Source organism: Emys orbicularis, chromosome 1, assembly GCF_028017835.1.
Source record: "Emys orbicularis isolate rEmyOrb1 chromosome 1, rEmyOrb1.hap1, whole genome shotgun sequence".
NCBI lineage: Eukaryota > Metazoa > Chordata > Testudines > Emydidae > Emys > Emys orbicularis.
The window spans coordinates 138,872,033-138,890,310 of record NC_088683.1 but is presented as its reverse complement, the minus strand read 5'-3'; the positions used below and the strand labels follow the sequence as shown (position 1 = coordinate 138,890,310).

The 18,278-nt window shown below is 45.8% G+C and overlaps 1 protein-coding gene across 1 annotated transcript in view; it reads right to left on the bottom strand.

Moving 5' to 3' along the window:
- Nucleotides 1-18,278, bottom strand: part of VWF (von Willebrand factor) — a 241,098-nt gene that overhangs the window by 211,663 nt on the left and 11,157 nt on the right. Inside the window, exons 3-5 of the mRNA XM_065410272.1 lie at nucleotides 17,645-17,747; nucleotides 17,340-17,548; nucleotides 91-215 (exon numbers count right to left, since the gene is read on the bottom strand). Of these exons, the coding sequence (XP_065266344.1) occupies nucleotides 91-215; nucleotides 17,340-17,548; nucleotides 17,645-17,747 (437 nt within the window). The remainder of the gene's footprint in view (nucleotides 1-90; nucleotides 216-17,339; nucleotides 17,549-17,644; nucleotides 17,748-18,278) is intronic.

The window sequence follows — 18,278 nt, the reverse complement described above, 5'->3', positions numbered from 1 at the left end:
TGCTCTAACAAGTAGGTTCCCAGGAATAAAACTATTACTGGCTTCAATAGGAGCAGGACTGGGCTCATAGTCTATTGGTATTGCACCAACCTTATCTGCAAATTCGGATGAAATATTGCAGGTGTTGCTTGGAGCAGGCACTCTTTTGCATCGCTTATCTTCACTGTGCAAGGCCCAGGAATTAGCAAAATCATAGCTGCTTTCGACCAGGGTCCCTGTGAATCATGAAAAAGGGGAGGAGACAGGTGTTTAGGGGCTTGAGTAACTAAGGACCTGCACTGACTTTGTGAATTTGAGACACTCATGAATTGTGTTTTAATCAATCTACAACGTTAAAGCATTCCCCTTCCAAGTAACAGATTGTTTATGGAAAACTACCCAGAGCAATCAGGACTGAATCCAGCATGGAGTTCTTCTACAATCACCTCCCCACACAACGAACAGACAAGGCAGATGAGTGCTAATGGCTGTGGGAGGCAGTTCCCATCATTGCTCAACTCTACAGGAAGAGATTAATTATTTAACTACATTCTAGATGTTATTTGCTGGTCAGATAAATTCTGCTTGGAGCCTAAGTGCACTGGGGTGTTTTTTCTGTGTTTTTTTTTTAAATACAAATAATAGAAATTAGAGATTGAAACAAAATAATTAAGTCACCATCCACCTCCCAACTAAGATAGAAGCGTTTCTGACAGCAGCTCAATTTCCCCCCCTTTCTGCAACCATTTTTTTAACCTTTCACATCCCATAATTCTTTGGGCCATTGTCCTTTGAAGGATTAGTGCATTTATTGGACCTCACTGCTGTGTTGTATCATGTGCAGTCAACTCCACCTATGTAAAAACATCGTTTTAATTCGGTAGAATTTGACACCCACTTTGTATTGGCATGGTTGTGCTAGGCTGTGGGGATTTAGGCCCTGTGGCTGCTAGCTACTGGGAAGAGGAAGCTACAACCCCACTCCTTCCACTCCCTCTTGTTGACGTGGGGGCTTATTTCATGCCTTCACCATTCCTTCCTTCTCCATCTTCCAGCCACTTACAAGGGGAACACCTCTTTCTCTCCATCTATCGCTGCCGTAAAATGCTTAATTTCACATAGCTTGACTTGCCAACTCTTGAATATTATTGTGACGCTTGTGATTTTTGATGTTTTCTTAAAGGTCCAGCTCCTGGAGTCATGTGAAGACGTGAGAGACTCTGCTTTTTCTCTTTTTTCTTTCTTTCTTTTCTTTAAGTCAGTTTCTAGTCCTCATGGGTGCAGAAAAAAGCTTGAAAATGTGTCCCAAGCATATCCAATGTGATCCCAACAGTTGTTATTTTAATAATCTCATGATTTTTAATGCAATGATGTTTGAGGTCTGATTCAGGCATTTTGAACATTTGTAGTTGGCAATACTGTACTAGTCAGGAGGGATTTTTCCAGAAGTCAATTTCCCAGTCTGTCCTGGGCAAATACACGCTTCTCTATGTTTATGGGACGGGCTGATCCAGTAACCAGTGCACTACTCATGGCTCATCTCCACCTACCAGGGGATTGACGCACAGTGATCCATCCACCAGGGGTCGATTTAGCGGGTCTAGTGAAGACCTGCTAAATCAACTGCCAATTGCTCTCCCGTTGACTCCGGTACGCCACAAGAACGAGAAGCATAAGGTAAGTCAATGAGAGAGTTTCTCCCATCAACCCAGCCCAGCGTAGACACCGCAAAAGGTTGACCTAGGCTACGTCGACTCCAGTTACGTGAATAACGTAGCTGGAGTTGTGTAACTTAGGTCGACTGTTCCCCGTAGTGTAGACCTGCCCTCAGTCACAGTAAGCAACATTCTAACAGCATGCCAGCTGAGAAGGGAGAGCAGTGAAGGCTGAGAGGGATGCTGATTGCTCTCTGTAAGTACATCACATCAGAGGGGGTATACACCAGGGAGGAAGAAAAGCTATTTAAGTTAAAGGAAAATGCTGACATACAAACAAATGGATAGAAACTGGCCATGAATAAATTCAGGCTGAAAATTAGAAGTTTTCTAGCCATCAGAGGAGTGACGTGTTGGAACAGCCTCCCAATAGGAGTAGTGGGGGCAAACTAAATTAGCTTTAAGATAGAGCTTGATAAATGTACGGGTGGCGGTGTATGACAGGATTACCTGTGAGGATCGGAGACTGGGGTCAGCAGCCCTAGGGGTCCATTCCAGTCCTATGTCTTATGTTCCTAAATCTCATGCCTCTGTGGTCAGGAAGGACATTCCCCTTCCCCCACCAATAAATTCTCTCTCTCAGCTGCTTGGCTGGTGAGTCTCACCCACATGTTCAGGAGGTAAGTGATCACCATTTTGGGGATGGGGAAGAAATTTTCCTCCAGATCAAAATTGCGGTTTTTTGACCTTCCTCTGCAGGGCGGCATGCAAGACACTTGCTAGGATCATCTGGGCTCATCCCAACTAATCAATTCCCTGCCATTGCAGGGCTCTCAGGCACAGGTGCATATCAGTCCCACACATTCTCTGCCTATGGCACACAGAAGTTTAGTCTCCTGAGGGCTATCATCTAATCCAGGTTGTTGGGCTGAATACAGGGGTAACTGGATGGGCTTTGGTGGCCTATGATGTGCATGCGGTCAGACTAGATGATTTGGTGGTCTCTTCTAGCCTTAAATTCTAGGACTCTAATCTCCCCTCCCATCCCAGAGACCATCTTTTTGTTCGGTGTTTGCACAGGGCCTCACACAATGGGGTCCTGGTCTGAGACTGGGGCTCCTAGGCACTACCACAATACACACACACACACACACAGTGCATTTATTAAAAGTGACTTGCCTTTTCCAGTGTTCTGAAAGGAGCAGGGAAAGGAGTCAATCTTAAAATCACAGTACTATAAATTTTCACATGCACAGACCCCTTGTCTGCAGCTGATATTAGAGCAAAAGCCTTTGCTCTCCGCAACTCATTAAATATTGTTCAAACTATCCCCAAAGGTCCAGAATATTTTACTTATGATGATTATTAATTACATATTCACAGTAGCACCTAGAGCCCCAACTGAGATGGAGGTCCCATCTACCAAACACAAAGGGTCTGCCTACACTGCAGACAGACACCCATGGCTGGCCCATCCCAGCTGACTCGGGCTTGCAGGGCTCGGGCGAAGGGGCTGTTTAATTGCAGTGCAGATGTTTGGGCTCAGGCTGGATCCCTGGCTTTAGGACCCTGCAAGGTGGGAGGGTCCCAGAGCTCAGGCTCCAGCCCAAGCCCAGAAGTCTACACAGCAATGAAACAGCCCCACATCCCCAGCCCCCCGAGCCCAAGTTGGCTGGCATGGGCCAGCTGTGGGTGTCTAATTGCAATGTAGATAGACCCATAGTGAGATGCAGTCCCTGCCCCTGAAAAGTTTATGCTATAAATAGATAAGGAATGAGAAGGGAATCAGAGGCACCAAGAGCTAAAGCATGAACTTGGGAAAGTCACAGCTGGGATCAGAACCCAGGTCTCCTATCCCGTAGACCACACTTCCAAAGCATTTTAAACAGCATAACGAGACATGACGAACACATGCAGACCTGGTCTCCAGATGTTAAGAGCAGGACGTGCATGGTTTCATTATAAACAATACATAATAACCAGCGACACTAAATAGACACACAAGAAAATTAATTCAAGCAGCATCCTTAAGTCTCTCTCACTCAACTGTCATCAGATCTTTTCCTCACCAGGACTAACCACAACTGGGCACCTTCAAATCTAGAGCTGTACATAGCATATTGAGCTCTCCAGCTTGTCCCCTGCCCAATTGGCATAACGGCCACCTCTGGGAGGGTCTGACGTGATAAAACCCAATCCTCCATTTCAAACCCCTTTTGCCAACCACACACAGCTTCTCATGTAGAGAAGCAGTTATTTTTTATCTGGATTGTAACAGCCCCTGTAATGTGCTAGGATACATTACAGTAGCAGCAACAGCCCGTATGATGTACTTTCCAAATACAAACAAAGGCACAGGCCTTGCCCCAAAACTCACAGTCTGAGTAGACAAGCAACATATGATGGACACAGGGGGACAGGAATAAAAACTACAAGGAATATGTATTTCTCAAATAAGCATCATCTTTCCTCACTTGCCCTTTGTCTTGCTACTAATAGTTGACAGTTTTCTTAGGATTCATGATAGAAGTGGGTCTTAAGGAGGAAGTTGAAGGAGGAATGGACAGTGACATTACAGAGCAGTGTCCTGACTGTGCAGGGACAAACTGCTGCATCCACACAGAATCCCAGCAACTTCAAGGAGGCTCCAGGAAGGTGGACTGCTGCTCTCCCTTTGAGTCAAGTGCAGGACTGGGGCCCTGTCCAGGTTAAACAGTTTGAGAATCATTGCTCACTAAATCGGAGACTGAGGGAGACGAGCGAGGGAGAATTATAGAAATGTGGGACTGGAAGAGACCTTGAGAGGTCATCTAGTCCAGCCCCCCGTCTTGAGGCAGGAATAAGTATACCTAATCAACCCTGAAAGATGCCTAAATATTTAAAGCAGGCATCTAAACATTTGAATACTGAGTTAGGTTGCCTGTAGGAAGAAGACAATGAAAGAGAGAAAGGAAAAAAACAGCAAAGGAGTCTGATTCTCCACTGCCTTCTCCAGTGTGTTATTTGTATTTGTATTTGATGGTACTTTGTACAGATATGACTACAGTAGGCTCAAGGCAGTGGGCAACCCAGACTGTTTGTCTCAGGTGTTCCTCAAATCAAGACACTGGATGCAATAATGGTATTGAGAGGTAAGCAGCTATCAGATGAGCCCTAATACAAGGCTCTCTCTTGTTCTGTCCTGGCTCATCATTAACTCCCAACAGTCAAGTGGATATTTGTGTCTGTTTTATCTTCTAAAATATTTGATACTGAGCCATTTCCATTTTCTGTGTTCCAAAATATCTTCTGAAAAAAATGAGGGAGACTTTCAAAAGGCAGCTAGCCATCTAACTCCTATTGAGCACCAACAGAGATGTGCGTGAAGTCATTACCTCTTGTAAAGTCATTGTATGGCCATTTAGGTACATTGGAGAATATAGGTAATGGACCTTTACATGTTTCTGCAGATGGACATTTTGGAGAGGACTCACCAAACCATCCTCCCCTTTACACATCAATATCAATGAGCTAGATGATTCTCACATACTTCACATACCTTGTAGGAGTACAAAAAATGAGTGACAGAATTATCTGTGGTATGTACAGAATGCTTCACGCTGAGATAAGAACTGAATTCTAAGATTACCATGTTTCAGAGTAGCAGCCGTGTTAGCCTGTATCCGCAAAAAGAACAGGAGTACTTGTGGCACCTTAGAGACTAACAAATTTATTAGAGCATAAGCTTTCGTGGGCTACAACCCACTTCTTCGGATGCATTAGAGTGAAACATATATTGAGTAGATATATATACACACATACAGAGAGCATGAACAGGTGGGAGTTGTCTTACCAACTCTGAGAGGCCAATTAAGTAAGAGAAAAAAAACTTTTGAAGTGATAATCAAGATAGCTCAGTACAGACAGTTTGATAAGAAGCAAGTGTGAAAATACTTACAAGGGGAGATAGATTCAATGTTTGTAATGGCTCAGCCATTCCCAGTCTTTATTTAATCCTGAGTTGATTGTGCATATCAATTCCAGCTCAGCAGTCTCTTTAACCTGTCTGGCCATTCTATGACAGACCTGCGGGTGGCTATCTTAAAACAGAAAAACTTCAAAAACAGACTCCAACGAGAGACTGCTGAGCTGGAATTGATATGCAAACTAGACACAATCAACTCAGGATTAAATAAAGACTGGGAATGGCTGAGCCATTACAAACATTGAATCTATCTCCCCTTGTAAGTATTTTCACACTTGCTTCTTATCAAACTGTCTGTACTGAGCTATCTTGATTATCACTTCAAAAGTTTTTTTTCTCTTACTTAATTGGCCTCTCAGAGTTGGTAAGACAACTCCCACCTGTTCATGCTCTCTGTATGTGTGTGTATATATATCTCCTCAATATATGTTTCACACTATATGCATCTGAAGAAGTGGATTGTAGCCCACGAAAGCTTATGCTCTAATAAATTTGTTAGTCTCTAAGGTGCCACAAGTACTCCTGTTCTTTTTAAGATTACCATGTTAACCACGTAAAACTCATTGTCATTCTGCTAAACCATATTTGGAGGTAAAGGGAGCAGAGGAGAGGGGGCACTCTGGTGGTGGGGGAAATAAAATATAAAATTAAGGGGGAACAAAGAAGCCAAGGGAAAGCATGGAACTTCTTAAGCACATAGATAAGACAATTAACGGAACCTTTAGGGATAACTAGTTTCCTACTCTGAACCCATCTATACAGCTGTAGAACACCATTATCTGCTTCTTTGTGCAGAGTTCCTTTCACTTTTTGGTAGCATATAATTTAGTTCTTTTTTAAAGGGTATTTTGGTTTAGCTGAGTAGTTTTTCAGACATTTAATGAGGTGCTGAAAATCTGATTTCAACCAGTACTGAAGTTTCATCAATTCCTGGCACATTTTCTAATACTTAAAGGTTTCTCAAGCCACTCTTCCCTGCTCTAATGCAGTCTCATCACCTTTGGCAGACACTTTGGAGAACAATGTTCAGTTAATAGCACATCAAAATCACTCATCCACTGCCCTTTGTACGATAGGGGTGGGATTTTCTAAAGCACTCAGTTGGTCTAACTCACCTCACATTGAAGAAAATGGTAAAACTCCCATTGACTTCAATGGGAGCAGAGTTAAACCAACACTGAAGTGCCTTAAAAATTCCCACCCTGTGTGTGCACGTGTTGATAAAAGTATGGGAATTGGATGCCCTATTATTACGGTCCCTGTGTTGGAAAATAGGGCCCATAGTCTTTTTCAAGGCTACTGACAATGCTGCTTAGTCAGAAGATAGATCTCAAGGAGAGGGTCAGATCACACCTGCTTCCTGGCACTACTGAGAATCATTCCAAACATTCTGGGAGCCTTAGCAACTTCCACTTGGAACTTGTTCTCTGGCTCCATGAGTCAACTTTAACAGAAACATTTTATGACCTTAGAACTCTTGTTTTCAATGTTCAACTTATCGGTCTGTGCACATATTGCTCTGACATTGCTGACCTCATGTTTCTCTCTGCTATGGAAAAAACATATTGCCATGTTGTATGCAAGAAAGCTTTTTCTAGTTCTAGTTGCATAACTCTGACTTTTAGAGGGTAGGCGCTCAATGCTGTCTGCGTATCAGGCCCCTTTAGAATTTTTGAAGGTGGGGACTCAAGATCACTCATCAGTTCTGAAAATTTCAGCCGGTTTCCCTTTCATTTCCCTTGCACCTCGACAGGCAGTAGGGTATTAATAAGGTACAGGTCTAGGAGTCAGGATAGCTCAGCTCTGTTTCTGGATCTGCTACAGACTTCCTGTGTGATCTTGGGTCAGTCACTTAACCTCTCCATGGCTCATCTGTAAAATGACTGGATGCCTCACAGGGATGTTATTTATGGAGTCTTGCTTCACTGAAGTTTGAAATGAACTTTGAAATCCTTTGATAGGAGCCACTATACAGATGCAAAGTTGCATTATTATTCAAGTACATTTATGCTGCATCTGAACATCTGGGAAGAAAATATTGATAACCTCTCAACACTACTCAAAGCATTAGATATCATTCACAGTTGCTATATCTTTCTAGTTTACCTTACACTTACCAAGCAATGGCATGCTATAGCCCACATCTCAGGAGCTTAAGGGCAGCAGAGTGTGGCCTGCCAATTTTCAGACTCAGAATTGGAGCAGACTCAGAATATCAGGCCCTTGTCCAAAAAGTGGCCACATGTGTTGTTTTATTACGAGTGCATTCATTATCTGGGGAGAGATTCCCAGCTGCATGTTTCCTATTGCTGTCCTGGCCAAAGAATCCATATGCATAGAAAGGCACCGGGATTCATGTAAGATAAATATTTGTGTATAAAGTTATGCTCTTGAAAGTGAGGGGATAATCGGCCTGGCTTGAATTAAGTAGAGTGAGCTTTTTCACACAGCACTGCAAATGCGCCTTAATCCTGACTTACAGCATCCATCACCAAGTATCACTGCCGGATGGTCCCATAGTTCCAGCTCTAGCCTAGGTGTGAGGAGATGCAGGATCAAATTGCCTATTCTACCCCATAGTTTCTGCATGATCTTGTGTAAATCATTTAGTTTCCCCAGTGCCTCAGTCTCCCATCTGTAAAATGGGGACAGTGCTTCCCTATCTCACAATGCTGTCATGAGGATACAAATCCATCAGTCACTGTGAGGTGTACAGATGCTTTGGCTACCAGGAAGTACCTCAATAGATAGCTGAGCACTGGGAAAGAGGGTTGCAGCTGTACACTAATGACCTGAGCAAAGACTGCCTGTCAGTTAAAGCTGCAGGGTCTTAGAAAGTGGCCAGGATGAGATTAACATATTACATTTCATTTACAAACCATGACAGAACTTGAAAACATCTCCATAGCAGGAACTGGCTCACTGTAAGTATCAGTGCACCACTGCTCCTTACTGAGTGGAATCAGAACTGTGTACCTGTGCATGATGGACCCTCTATTGCTACCAACAGTTGGAGTTGCTCCTATAGCTTCAGTAGCAAGGGCCTGTGTCTTTGGAGCAGGAGGAGCATGATTGTATCCCTGATGTTGCCAGGGTAACCAGCCTTGTGGATGGGGGGAAGTGGTAGGCATGGTATATCTTGACTTTAGTGAGGCTTTTGATACCATCTTGCATGATCTTCTCATAAAAAAAAACTAGGGAAATACAACCTAGATGGACCTCCTAGAACAGGGGTCGGCAACGTTGGCACGCGGCTCGCCAGGGTAAGCACCCTGGCAGGCCGGGCCAGTTTTATTTACCTGCTGACGCGGCAGGTTCGGCCGATCGCGGCCCCCACTGGCCGCGGTTCGCTGTCCTGGGCCAATGGGGGTGGTGAGAAGCCGCGGCCAGCACATCGCTTGCCCGTGCCGCTTCTCGCCACCCCCATTGGCCCGGGACGGCGAACCGCAGCCAGTGGGGGCCGCAATCGGCCGAACCTGCCACGTCAGCAGGTAAATAAAACTGGCCCGGCCCGCCAGGGTGCTTACCCTGGCGAGCCGCGTGCCAACGTTGCCGACCCCGTCCTAGAAGGTGGGTGCATAACTGGTTGGAAAACCATTCCCAGAGAGTAGTTCTCAGTGGTTAACAGTCAAGCTGGAAGAGAATATCGAATGGAGTCCTGTGGGGATCAGTTCTGGGTCCGGTTCTGTTCAATATTTCCAACAATGATTTAGATAATGGCATAGACAGTGCACTTATAAAGTTTGCGGACAGTACCAAGCTGGGAGGGGTTGCAAGTGCTTTGGAGGATAGGATTAAAATTCAAAATGATCTGGACAAACTGGAGAAATGGCCTGAAGTAAATAGGATGAAATTCAATAAGGACAAACACCAAGTACTCCACTTAGGAAGGGACAATCAGTTGCACACATACAAAATGGGAAATGACTGCAGAAAGGGACCTGGGGGTCATAATGGATCATAATGGATCACAAGCTAAATATGAGTCAACAGTGTAACACTGTTGCAAAAAAAGTGAACATCATTCTGGGATGTTAGCGGGAGTGTTGTTAGCAAGACACAAGAAGTAATTCTCCCACTTTACTCCATGCTGATAAGGCCTTAAGTGGAATATTGTGTCCCGTTCTGGGCACCACATTTCAGGAAAGATGTAGACAAATTGGAGAAAGTCCAGAGAAGAGCAACAAAAATCATTAAAGGTCTACAAAACATGACCTACCAAGGAAGATTGAAAAAAATGGGTTTGTTTAGTCTGGAGAAGAGAAGACTGATAGGGGATATGATAACAGTTTTCAAGTACATAATAGGTTGTTACAAGGAGGAGGGAGAAAAATTGTTCTTGTTAACCTCCGAGGATAGGACAAGAAGTAATGGGCTTAAATTGCAGGAAGAGATGTTTAGGTTAGACCAGGGGTTGGCAACCTTTGGCATGTGGCCTGTCAGGGAAATCCGCTGGCGGGCCGGGACGGTTTGTTTACCTGCAGCGTCCGCAGGTTCGGCCGATTGCAGCTCCCACTGGCTGCGGTTCGCTGTTCCAGGCCAATGGGGGCTGTGGGAAGCGGCGGCCAGCATATCCCTCGGCCCACGCCGCTTCCCGCAGCCCCCATTGGCCTGGAACAGCGAACTGTGGCCAGTGGGAACTGTGACCAGCCGAACCTGCGGACGCTGCAGGTAAATAAACCGTCCCGGCCTGCCAATGGATTTCCCTGACAGGCCACATGCCAAAGGTTGCCAACCCCTGGTCTAACCTAAACATCCCTTCCTGCAATTTAAGCCCATTACTTCTTGTCCTATCCTCGGAGGTTAACAAGAACAATTTTTCTCCCTCCTCCTTGTAAACTTGAAAAACTTCCTAACTGTCAGGGTAGTTAAGCACTGGAATAAATTGCCTAGGGAGGTGGTGGAATCTCCACCATTGGAGGTTTGTAGGAGCAGGTTAGACAAACACCTGTCAGGGATGGTCTAGATAATACTTAGTCCTGCCTTGAGTGCAGGGGACTGGACTAGAACAGTGGCTCTCAAACTTTCCAGACTACCTGTACCGCTTTCAGGAGTCTGACTTGTCTTTGTTTCACCTCACTTAAAAAAACTAGGCAAATATCTAGATTAGTTGATGTGCCCAGGGAAGACCTCTGTGTACCCCCAGGGGTATGCATGCCCCTGGCTTAGAACCCCTGGACTAGAAGACCTCTCGAGGTCCCTTCCAGTCCTACACTTCTATATTTCTATGAAATGCCAAGCAGCCATGGCGTGCAGCATAGTGACATCCTGAGATGTCATGGGTTTGCCACACTACTTACTCCTTAAAGTTCATTCCAGAGTGAGAGTCATAGATTTGAAGGTCACAAGGAACCAGTATGATTATTTTGCCTGACTCTAAGCTTCCGTACAGAACCAAAGGAAGGAGTCACAGTACAGACAAACAAGGGAAATGATCAAATAAACATGAATATACAGTTTACTAAATTTAAAATTCCCTTTCCCTCCACTCATGCCTTCCTTCCTCATTTGCCATCTCTGGCCTGCTACGCAATGATAAAAGCACACTGAGTCCTCCCACGAGGGGCCAATGGATGAATAGATGGTGGCATTCGATACTAGAAGACTTGTGTTATCAGAAGTTAGTCAGGCAAAAGCAAAACCAGCCCTGTTTCTGACCAACTTTTTAAAGCACAGATCGTTTTCATATCTAAAATGGGGGGAGGAATAATTTTCAAAAATAAAAAAAAACCCTTTTGTTAAAATTGTGACATAAGCAACTGTTGGTCAGATGTAAAATGGTACCAAATGCTACAAACTTTTGTGCTCAGTTCTGCAAACCAAAGTTGGGAATATTGTAGCATTATGACCCTATTCTCCAGTGTTACAAGGCTGTCCTAAAGATGGATCACCAAGTCACAGAAGGATCTTCCTGTATAGAGGGGCACTCCGGTCATCTAAAATCACTACAGCAGCTTCTATGCCACATGGGTCATGGTCTTTGGGGGGTTGAAAAGGGATCATGACTCAGGGCATCTCTCCAGTGCCCTACTGACCTCCAGCTGTTATAATGGGCCCCCAGGGTCATCAACAGCCAACAGAAATTAGAGCAGTCTTGAGACTGCTCTAATTTACACTGAGGTCCAGCTCAGTGACTGGACAGGCCAGGACTGAAGGGTTGCAAATGTCACCTTTGCACACACCTCTCAGCTATTCTGGGTGCTCTTTGGCTGCACTATAAGAATTGGCTCTAGTATTAGTTGTCTGTCTCTCTTTCTCTGGGTCTGACCCTGAGAGCTGCTACTTTATCTGAAGTCAAAGTTCAGTGTCTTTGAGAACCTGACAGTCTTCTCACACTTTATGCAATGTCCTTTTCTATTTGTTGTTTTTTTTTAATTATTATTTTAGTTCATAAACTCAAGTGATCTTGCTTCAGTTATCAACAAAAATCGAAACCATAATTATTCCTATAGATTACAATCATTGGGTCCCAGTCCAACAGTCAAAACACGGACAAAAGATTAACAGGAAATAACAGAGCCGATAAGAATTTTGACTGCAGGATCAAGCCATAGAAAGAGACCATTCCAATCTCTGTGTCACTCTCTTACTGAAATCTGAGTTGGGATGATTCTTACACACTTCTAATTTGACTAAGAGACAGCAAGTAAAATTATGATGGACAGGAGTAGTCAGATGGTATTTCTTATTTTAATAGGGTTCATTCTGATGCTTTCTGGATCAGCTTATATGAAAGATCTCTTGGCTCATGTTAAAAGCCAGATAGAGCTGCTAACTTATACCTATATACTGCAAGCTGATCTGCACAGGAGGGCTCTTGTGGCCACACAAAACAGCTTGCAGAATTAGAGCCTGCATGGTGTAACAGGGACACAGCAAGGAAGATGCCAACAGCAGGCTATCGAAGGGTGCAGGCAATTACCCCCGCGCCCTTTGTATTCTTCTCTCCTCTTTTTATTTTTAATACATTTTTTAAAGTCTCCCTGTCATTCACTCTACCATGCTGGGTCAGCATTTCTGGAAGCCTTGTTGTTATGAGTTCAAGCAGCAGTGCATCCGGGAGGCTTTGAAAGCTAGGTTCCAGAGTGAGCACGGTTACCAGTGACTTTTCAGTTTGTGTACAGAGAAGCTGAACCTGCCCCCGTTTCTTTACCCAGTTAATGTTGACTATCCTCTCCAGTTACATACCCCCTTCACCCCCTTCCAGTGCTACTATTAAAGTTTTAAGCAGCCACAAGTCTACGGCTTACCATGTCTGCCTGCTACAGAAATTCCGGTGTCCTGCCCCGCTTCACAGATCGGCAGTGCAAGACCCCAGGCACTGAAGGCGAGGTCCGAAAATTCGACCTTGTCCTGAGTGCGCATGTGATAGGTGCAGTGCATGGTCTTGTTCACAGAGAAAGACTATGTTCTTTGTTCACAACTACATTTATCTTTCGGAGGAATTCACTACCTTTTTCTCTTTCCCACAGCCACATCTGCGACTGTCTCCCAACCCAGCCTGGCATCACACTCCCAGAGGCTAGCGCACATTAGGCGGAGGAAGAAGAAGACGCGAGAGGACATGTTCTCAGAACTAATGGGCTGCTCCCGAGCCCAGGCAGCACAGCAGAACCAGTGGAGGGAGAATTTGTCCCAAATGCACCGGACACACATGGAACGTGAGGAGAGGTGGCGGCAGGAAGACCAGCAGGCGACTCAAACGCTGCTTGGACTTATGAGGGAGCAAACGGACACGCTCCGGCGCCTTGTTGATGTTCTGCAGGAACGGAGGCAGGAGAACAGAGCCCCGCTCCAGTCTATCAGTAACCGCCCTCCCCCGCCACCAAGTCCCATACCCCCCTCGCCCAAAGTCCAAAGAAGGAGGGGCGGCAGACTCCGTGAAAACTCTCACTCCACCCCTGCAGACTGCTCAAGCACCAGAAGGCTGTCATTCCCCCAAATTGGAAAAGTCCTTTCCTTCCCGCCTCACCCAAGCCCCCGTCCAAGTTTCACCCCCCAGTTTCATGTGTGGTTGTTAATAAAAAATACGTTTCTGTTCATTACTGTTTCCATCATGTTCTTTTGGAGGAGAGTCTGTCTGAAGGGGGGGGAAGGGGCTTGGTAATTGGACAGGACAGTCACCTTTAGCAGGGTACAGAGGCGTGGGCATGTCCAGCAGCAGGGCACATACACAGTGCAGTGAGTAGTTACCCTGGTCAGTCTGGGAGGTGGTTTTCATGTTCTGTGGGGGGGGGGTGCTCTGTGACTGTGTGGCAGGGGAGGGCAGTTACAGATCTTATGCAGCAGTCCTTTTCCTGGATCACAGAGCCACGCAGCAGGGGATCTGTAACCCTCCTCCCCCTGCCATAAAGTCACATAGCCCCCACATACACGCAGTCCCGCTCAGGAGGGCTGGCAGGCTCTGTTGAAACAACCAGTCCACCACTGCGAATCCTGTCATTCCTGGAGTTTAGAAGCATCATTTGCATCAGTACACTACACCCGCTCCCCACCACAGTCTGCGTCCCAGGTTTAAAACATTCCCGCGAAAACAGTAATAAAGACAACGGTGTTCATTAAGAAAATAAAACTGATTTTATTGTTTTGGAAGGGGTTGAAGGGGGTATGTAACTGGAGAGGATAGTCAACATTAACTGGGTAAAGAAACGGGGGCAGGTTCAGCTTCTCTGTACACAAACTGAAAAGTCACTGGTAACCGTGCTCACTCTGGAACCTAGCTTTCAAAGCCTCCCGGATGCACAGCGCGTCCCGCTGGGCTCTTCTAATCGCCCGGCTGTCTGGCTGGGCGTAATCAGAAGCCAGGCTATTTGCCTCAACCTCCCACCCCGCCATAAACGTCTCCCCCTTGCTCTCACAGAGATTGTGGAGCACACAGCAAGCTGCTATAACAATGGGGATATTGGTTTCGCTGAGATCACAGCGAGTCAGTAAGCTTCTCCATCTCCCCTTGAGATGGCCAAAAGCACACTCCACCACCATTCTGCACTTGCTCAGCCGGTAGTTGAACAGTTCTTTTTCAGTGTCCAGGGCGCCAGTATAGGGCTTCATGAGCCAGGGCATTAGCGGGTAGGCTGGGTCCCCAAGGATCACTGTAGGCATCTCCACATCCCCAAGAGTTATTTTGTGGTCCGGGAAGTAAATACCTTCCTGCAGCCGTCTAAACAGACCAGAGTTCCTGAAGACGCGAGCGTCATGAACCTTGCCCGGCCATCCGACGTTGATGTTGGTAAAACGTCCCCTGTGGTCCACCAGTGCTTGCAGCACCATTGAAAAGTAGCCCTTTCGGTTGATGTACTGGCTGGCCTGGTGCTGCGGTCCCAGGATAGGGATGTGAGTTCCATCTATAGCCCCACCGCAGTTTGGGAATCCCATCGCGGCGAAGCCATCTATGATGACCTCCACGTTTCCCAGGGTCACTACCTTTGAGAGCAGTACCTTAACGATTGCGTTGGCTACTTGCATCACAACAACCCCCACGGTAGATTTGCCCACGCCAAAGTGGTTTGCGACTGACCGGTAGCTGTCTGGCGTTGCAAGCTTCCAGAGGGCTATGGCCACTCGCTTCTGGACAGTCAGGGCTGCTCGCATCCGGGTGTCATTGCGCTTCAGGGCAGGGGACAGCAACTCACAAAGTTCAAGGAAAGTCCCCTTCCGCATGCGAAAGTTTCGCAGCCACTGGGATTCATCCCAGACCTGCAGCACTATGCGGTCCCACCAGTCCGTGCTTGTTTCCCGTGCCCAGAATCGCCGTTCCACAACATCTACATGACCCATTGTCACCGTGATGTCCTCGGCGCTGGGTCCCGTGCTTTCTGACAGGCCTGTGCTACTCTCAGACTTCAGGCCCTCACCGCGGTGCCGTAGCCTCCTCGCCTGGTTTATCTGCATCTGCCTCTGGTAAAGGTGGATGATAAGCTGCGAGGCGTTGACAACGGCCACTACTGCAGCGATGGTCGCAGCGGGATCCATGCTCGCAGTGCTGTGGCGTCCGCGCTGTCACTCACCAGAAAAGTGCGCGAACTGATTTCCCGCCGGCGCTTTCAGGGATGGAGGGAGGGCGGTAGTGACGGACGGATGACGACAATTACCCAAAAGCACCCTCGACACATTTTTTTTACCCAGAAGGCATTGGCGGCTCGACCCAGAATTCCAATGGGCAGCGGGGACTGCGGGAACTGTGGGATAGCTGCCCACAGTGCACCGCTTCCAATGTCGACGCTTTCCCCGTTAGTGTGGACTCACAAAGTCGAATTACTGTCCTTAGTGTGGACACACACGTTCGACTTTGCAATATCGATTCCACATATTCGATTTAAGTGAAATCGAACTACCCTCGTAGTGTAGACATACCCTAATTCATGGGTTTTGTCCCATTACTCTAAACCAAAGTAGATGGCAACACCGCTGTCTGTCCTGAAACGGAATCCACTGACTGTGCTCTTACTTCTTCCGCCTCTGTTTGTTGTCACTAGAAAAGTGCCTGAATCAAACTCCAGATTGTAACACCCCCAAACTTTAGGGTGCCAGAGGCCCAGATTGGAATTTTGTGAGCTGGGTTTTTCACTCATTGTTTCCATTGAATAAGACAAGGTCAGACATTTTAGCACACACTATTCTATACCCACTTAGGGTTTTCATTCACTGAAACTGTGCCCCCTGTTTCCAGGCCATCCTTATGGTATCTTTACTAGAAAACTACCAACTTCTTCTCTGTTATTTGGTTCAGCTCTCTCTCCACTTTATAAAGCACTTAGTTCAATGGAAACACCTTCTTCCTCCATAGAGTGAATGGCTTAGAGTGAAGATGAAAAAGGCCCTCTGAAGCAAGAGACATCAAGCACTGCCTTTTAGAGTCAAACCAGGGCTATCCTTACACTTGTAGGCTGAGCTAGAAGGGGCTAATTTGTATAAACATATACAGGATGGAGAGGAGCCAAAGCAGTATCATTCCTGCTCGCTGAACACACACATGCCCTTCCACATAACCTCTGTATCACAAATGGGCCTCTGCAGATTGAGGGAGATGTCTTGGGCAGGGAGGATGTGTCACTGAGAGGCAGCTACTCTATGTAGCATTATTTCCTGTCAAGCACGCAGAGAGATGCTGTCAGCATTAATCCCAGGGGTTCCCACTCCACACTTACAAACCTTTATGTATTAGACAGAAGACCAGGCCTTGGTGTGGAGCAGGAGCCTCAGGCAACATGTCTCCTGAGGGAAGCATGCTGCCTAGGTTAGAGAGGCCCAAAGGATCACGGAAGGGCCATTCTTTTATGCAGATGTCCCATCAAGACACACATTCTGTCACTTCTATGGTTATTTAAACCCCATTCCTATCCCCAGTTGCCTCATATATGGGAAACACAGAGTTGACTGTAGTAGTGTTTCCCCATGTAAATCCACCCTTTCTGCTAGTTTTTCCATGAAAGTCCATGATATAGACTTTAGTTCCATCATTACCACTTCTAGAGTAAAAGTTTGTGAAAACAGCATCCCTAGATCCCTCTGTTTTACTCAGGGATAAAAGATGAAGCTAATTCATTTTTAAGGAAAAGGAAGATTGATGGATTTAGTCACATAACTTACTGGCACATCAGAATGCGATACTGTAACCAAATTTTGTGAAGAAAACTCATTGCTAAATCACTGAGATTCAGGTGTTGTTTGTGGAATCAGCCCTCATGAAAAATGCTACTGGAATGTATGTCAAAATCTAAGGTAAATATTTTGAGCCTTACCTTCCTGCGTTCTGAAGTCATCTTCAGCAAAGTAATTAAAGTTGCCACAAAGGCCACAGGTTTTATTATAGTGCTTCTCTGTAAACAGTATTTGAATATTCACATCGATGTCAATCTTCACCACAAAGCCATGCTCATCACTGGATAACTTATAATAGCCTGCCTCGGTCTCTACAAATATCCCATGGGAGGCAAATGGCATGGAAACCCTGTTAAGAAAAATAAAGGTTGCTCAGGATGTAATGCACAAAATAACATGGATGCTACACTTTTTAGCTGACATCATTCACTGTTGCACTGTCTACCTTTTGTCCCCCTGAGTCACAGTTCCATCTAAAGCCAAGTGAATGTCAAAATATTCTCCCAGATACACAGAGAAGCCGTTTCTTCTTCCATTCTGGTAATCACCTGAAAAGACACAACAGATTATTCTTTCTTTTCATGAAATTGAGCTTCTTCTGCTTGATTGCTGTTCTTTTCAAATGTGCTCAGCCTTAGAGAAAATTGCTTTTATTTATACAAATGTAGGCCCCAATCGGCAAAGACCATTATTATTATTGTTCATTATTTGTAGGATAGTAGTGCTGGGATGCCCTATCTGAGATCAAGGTTCCATTGGGCCAGGCACAATATAAAAACAGGGTAAGAGACAGTCCCAAACCCAAGCTCAAAATGGCTAAATAAGAGCTCCTAATCTTCCCCCCAAGCCCTCTCCTCTACCACATTTCTCAAGCCCTGTGAACAACACCATCAGCCTGCCTGTCACTCAGCTCCATAGTCTCTGTGCCATCTTCAACTCAGACCTCTCTCTAGGTCCTCACATCCAGGCTATGTCTAAATCACGCAGATTCTCTCTGTATAACATCTCTCAAATACAGCCTTTCCTATCCATCCACACATCATCATCCAAGCTCTCATCATCTTGTGTCTTGATGACTC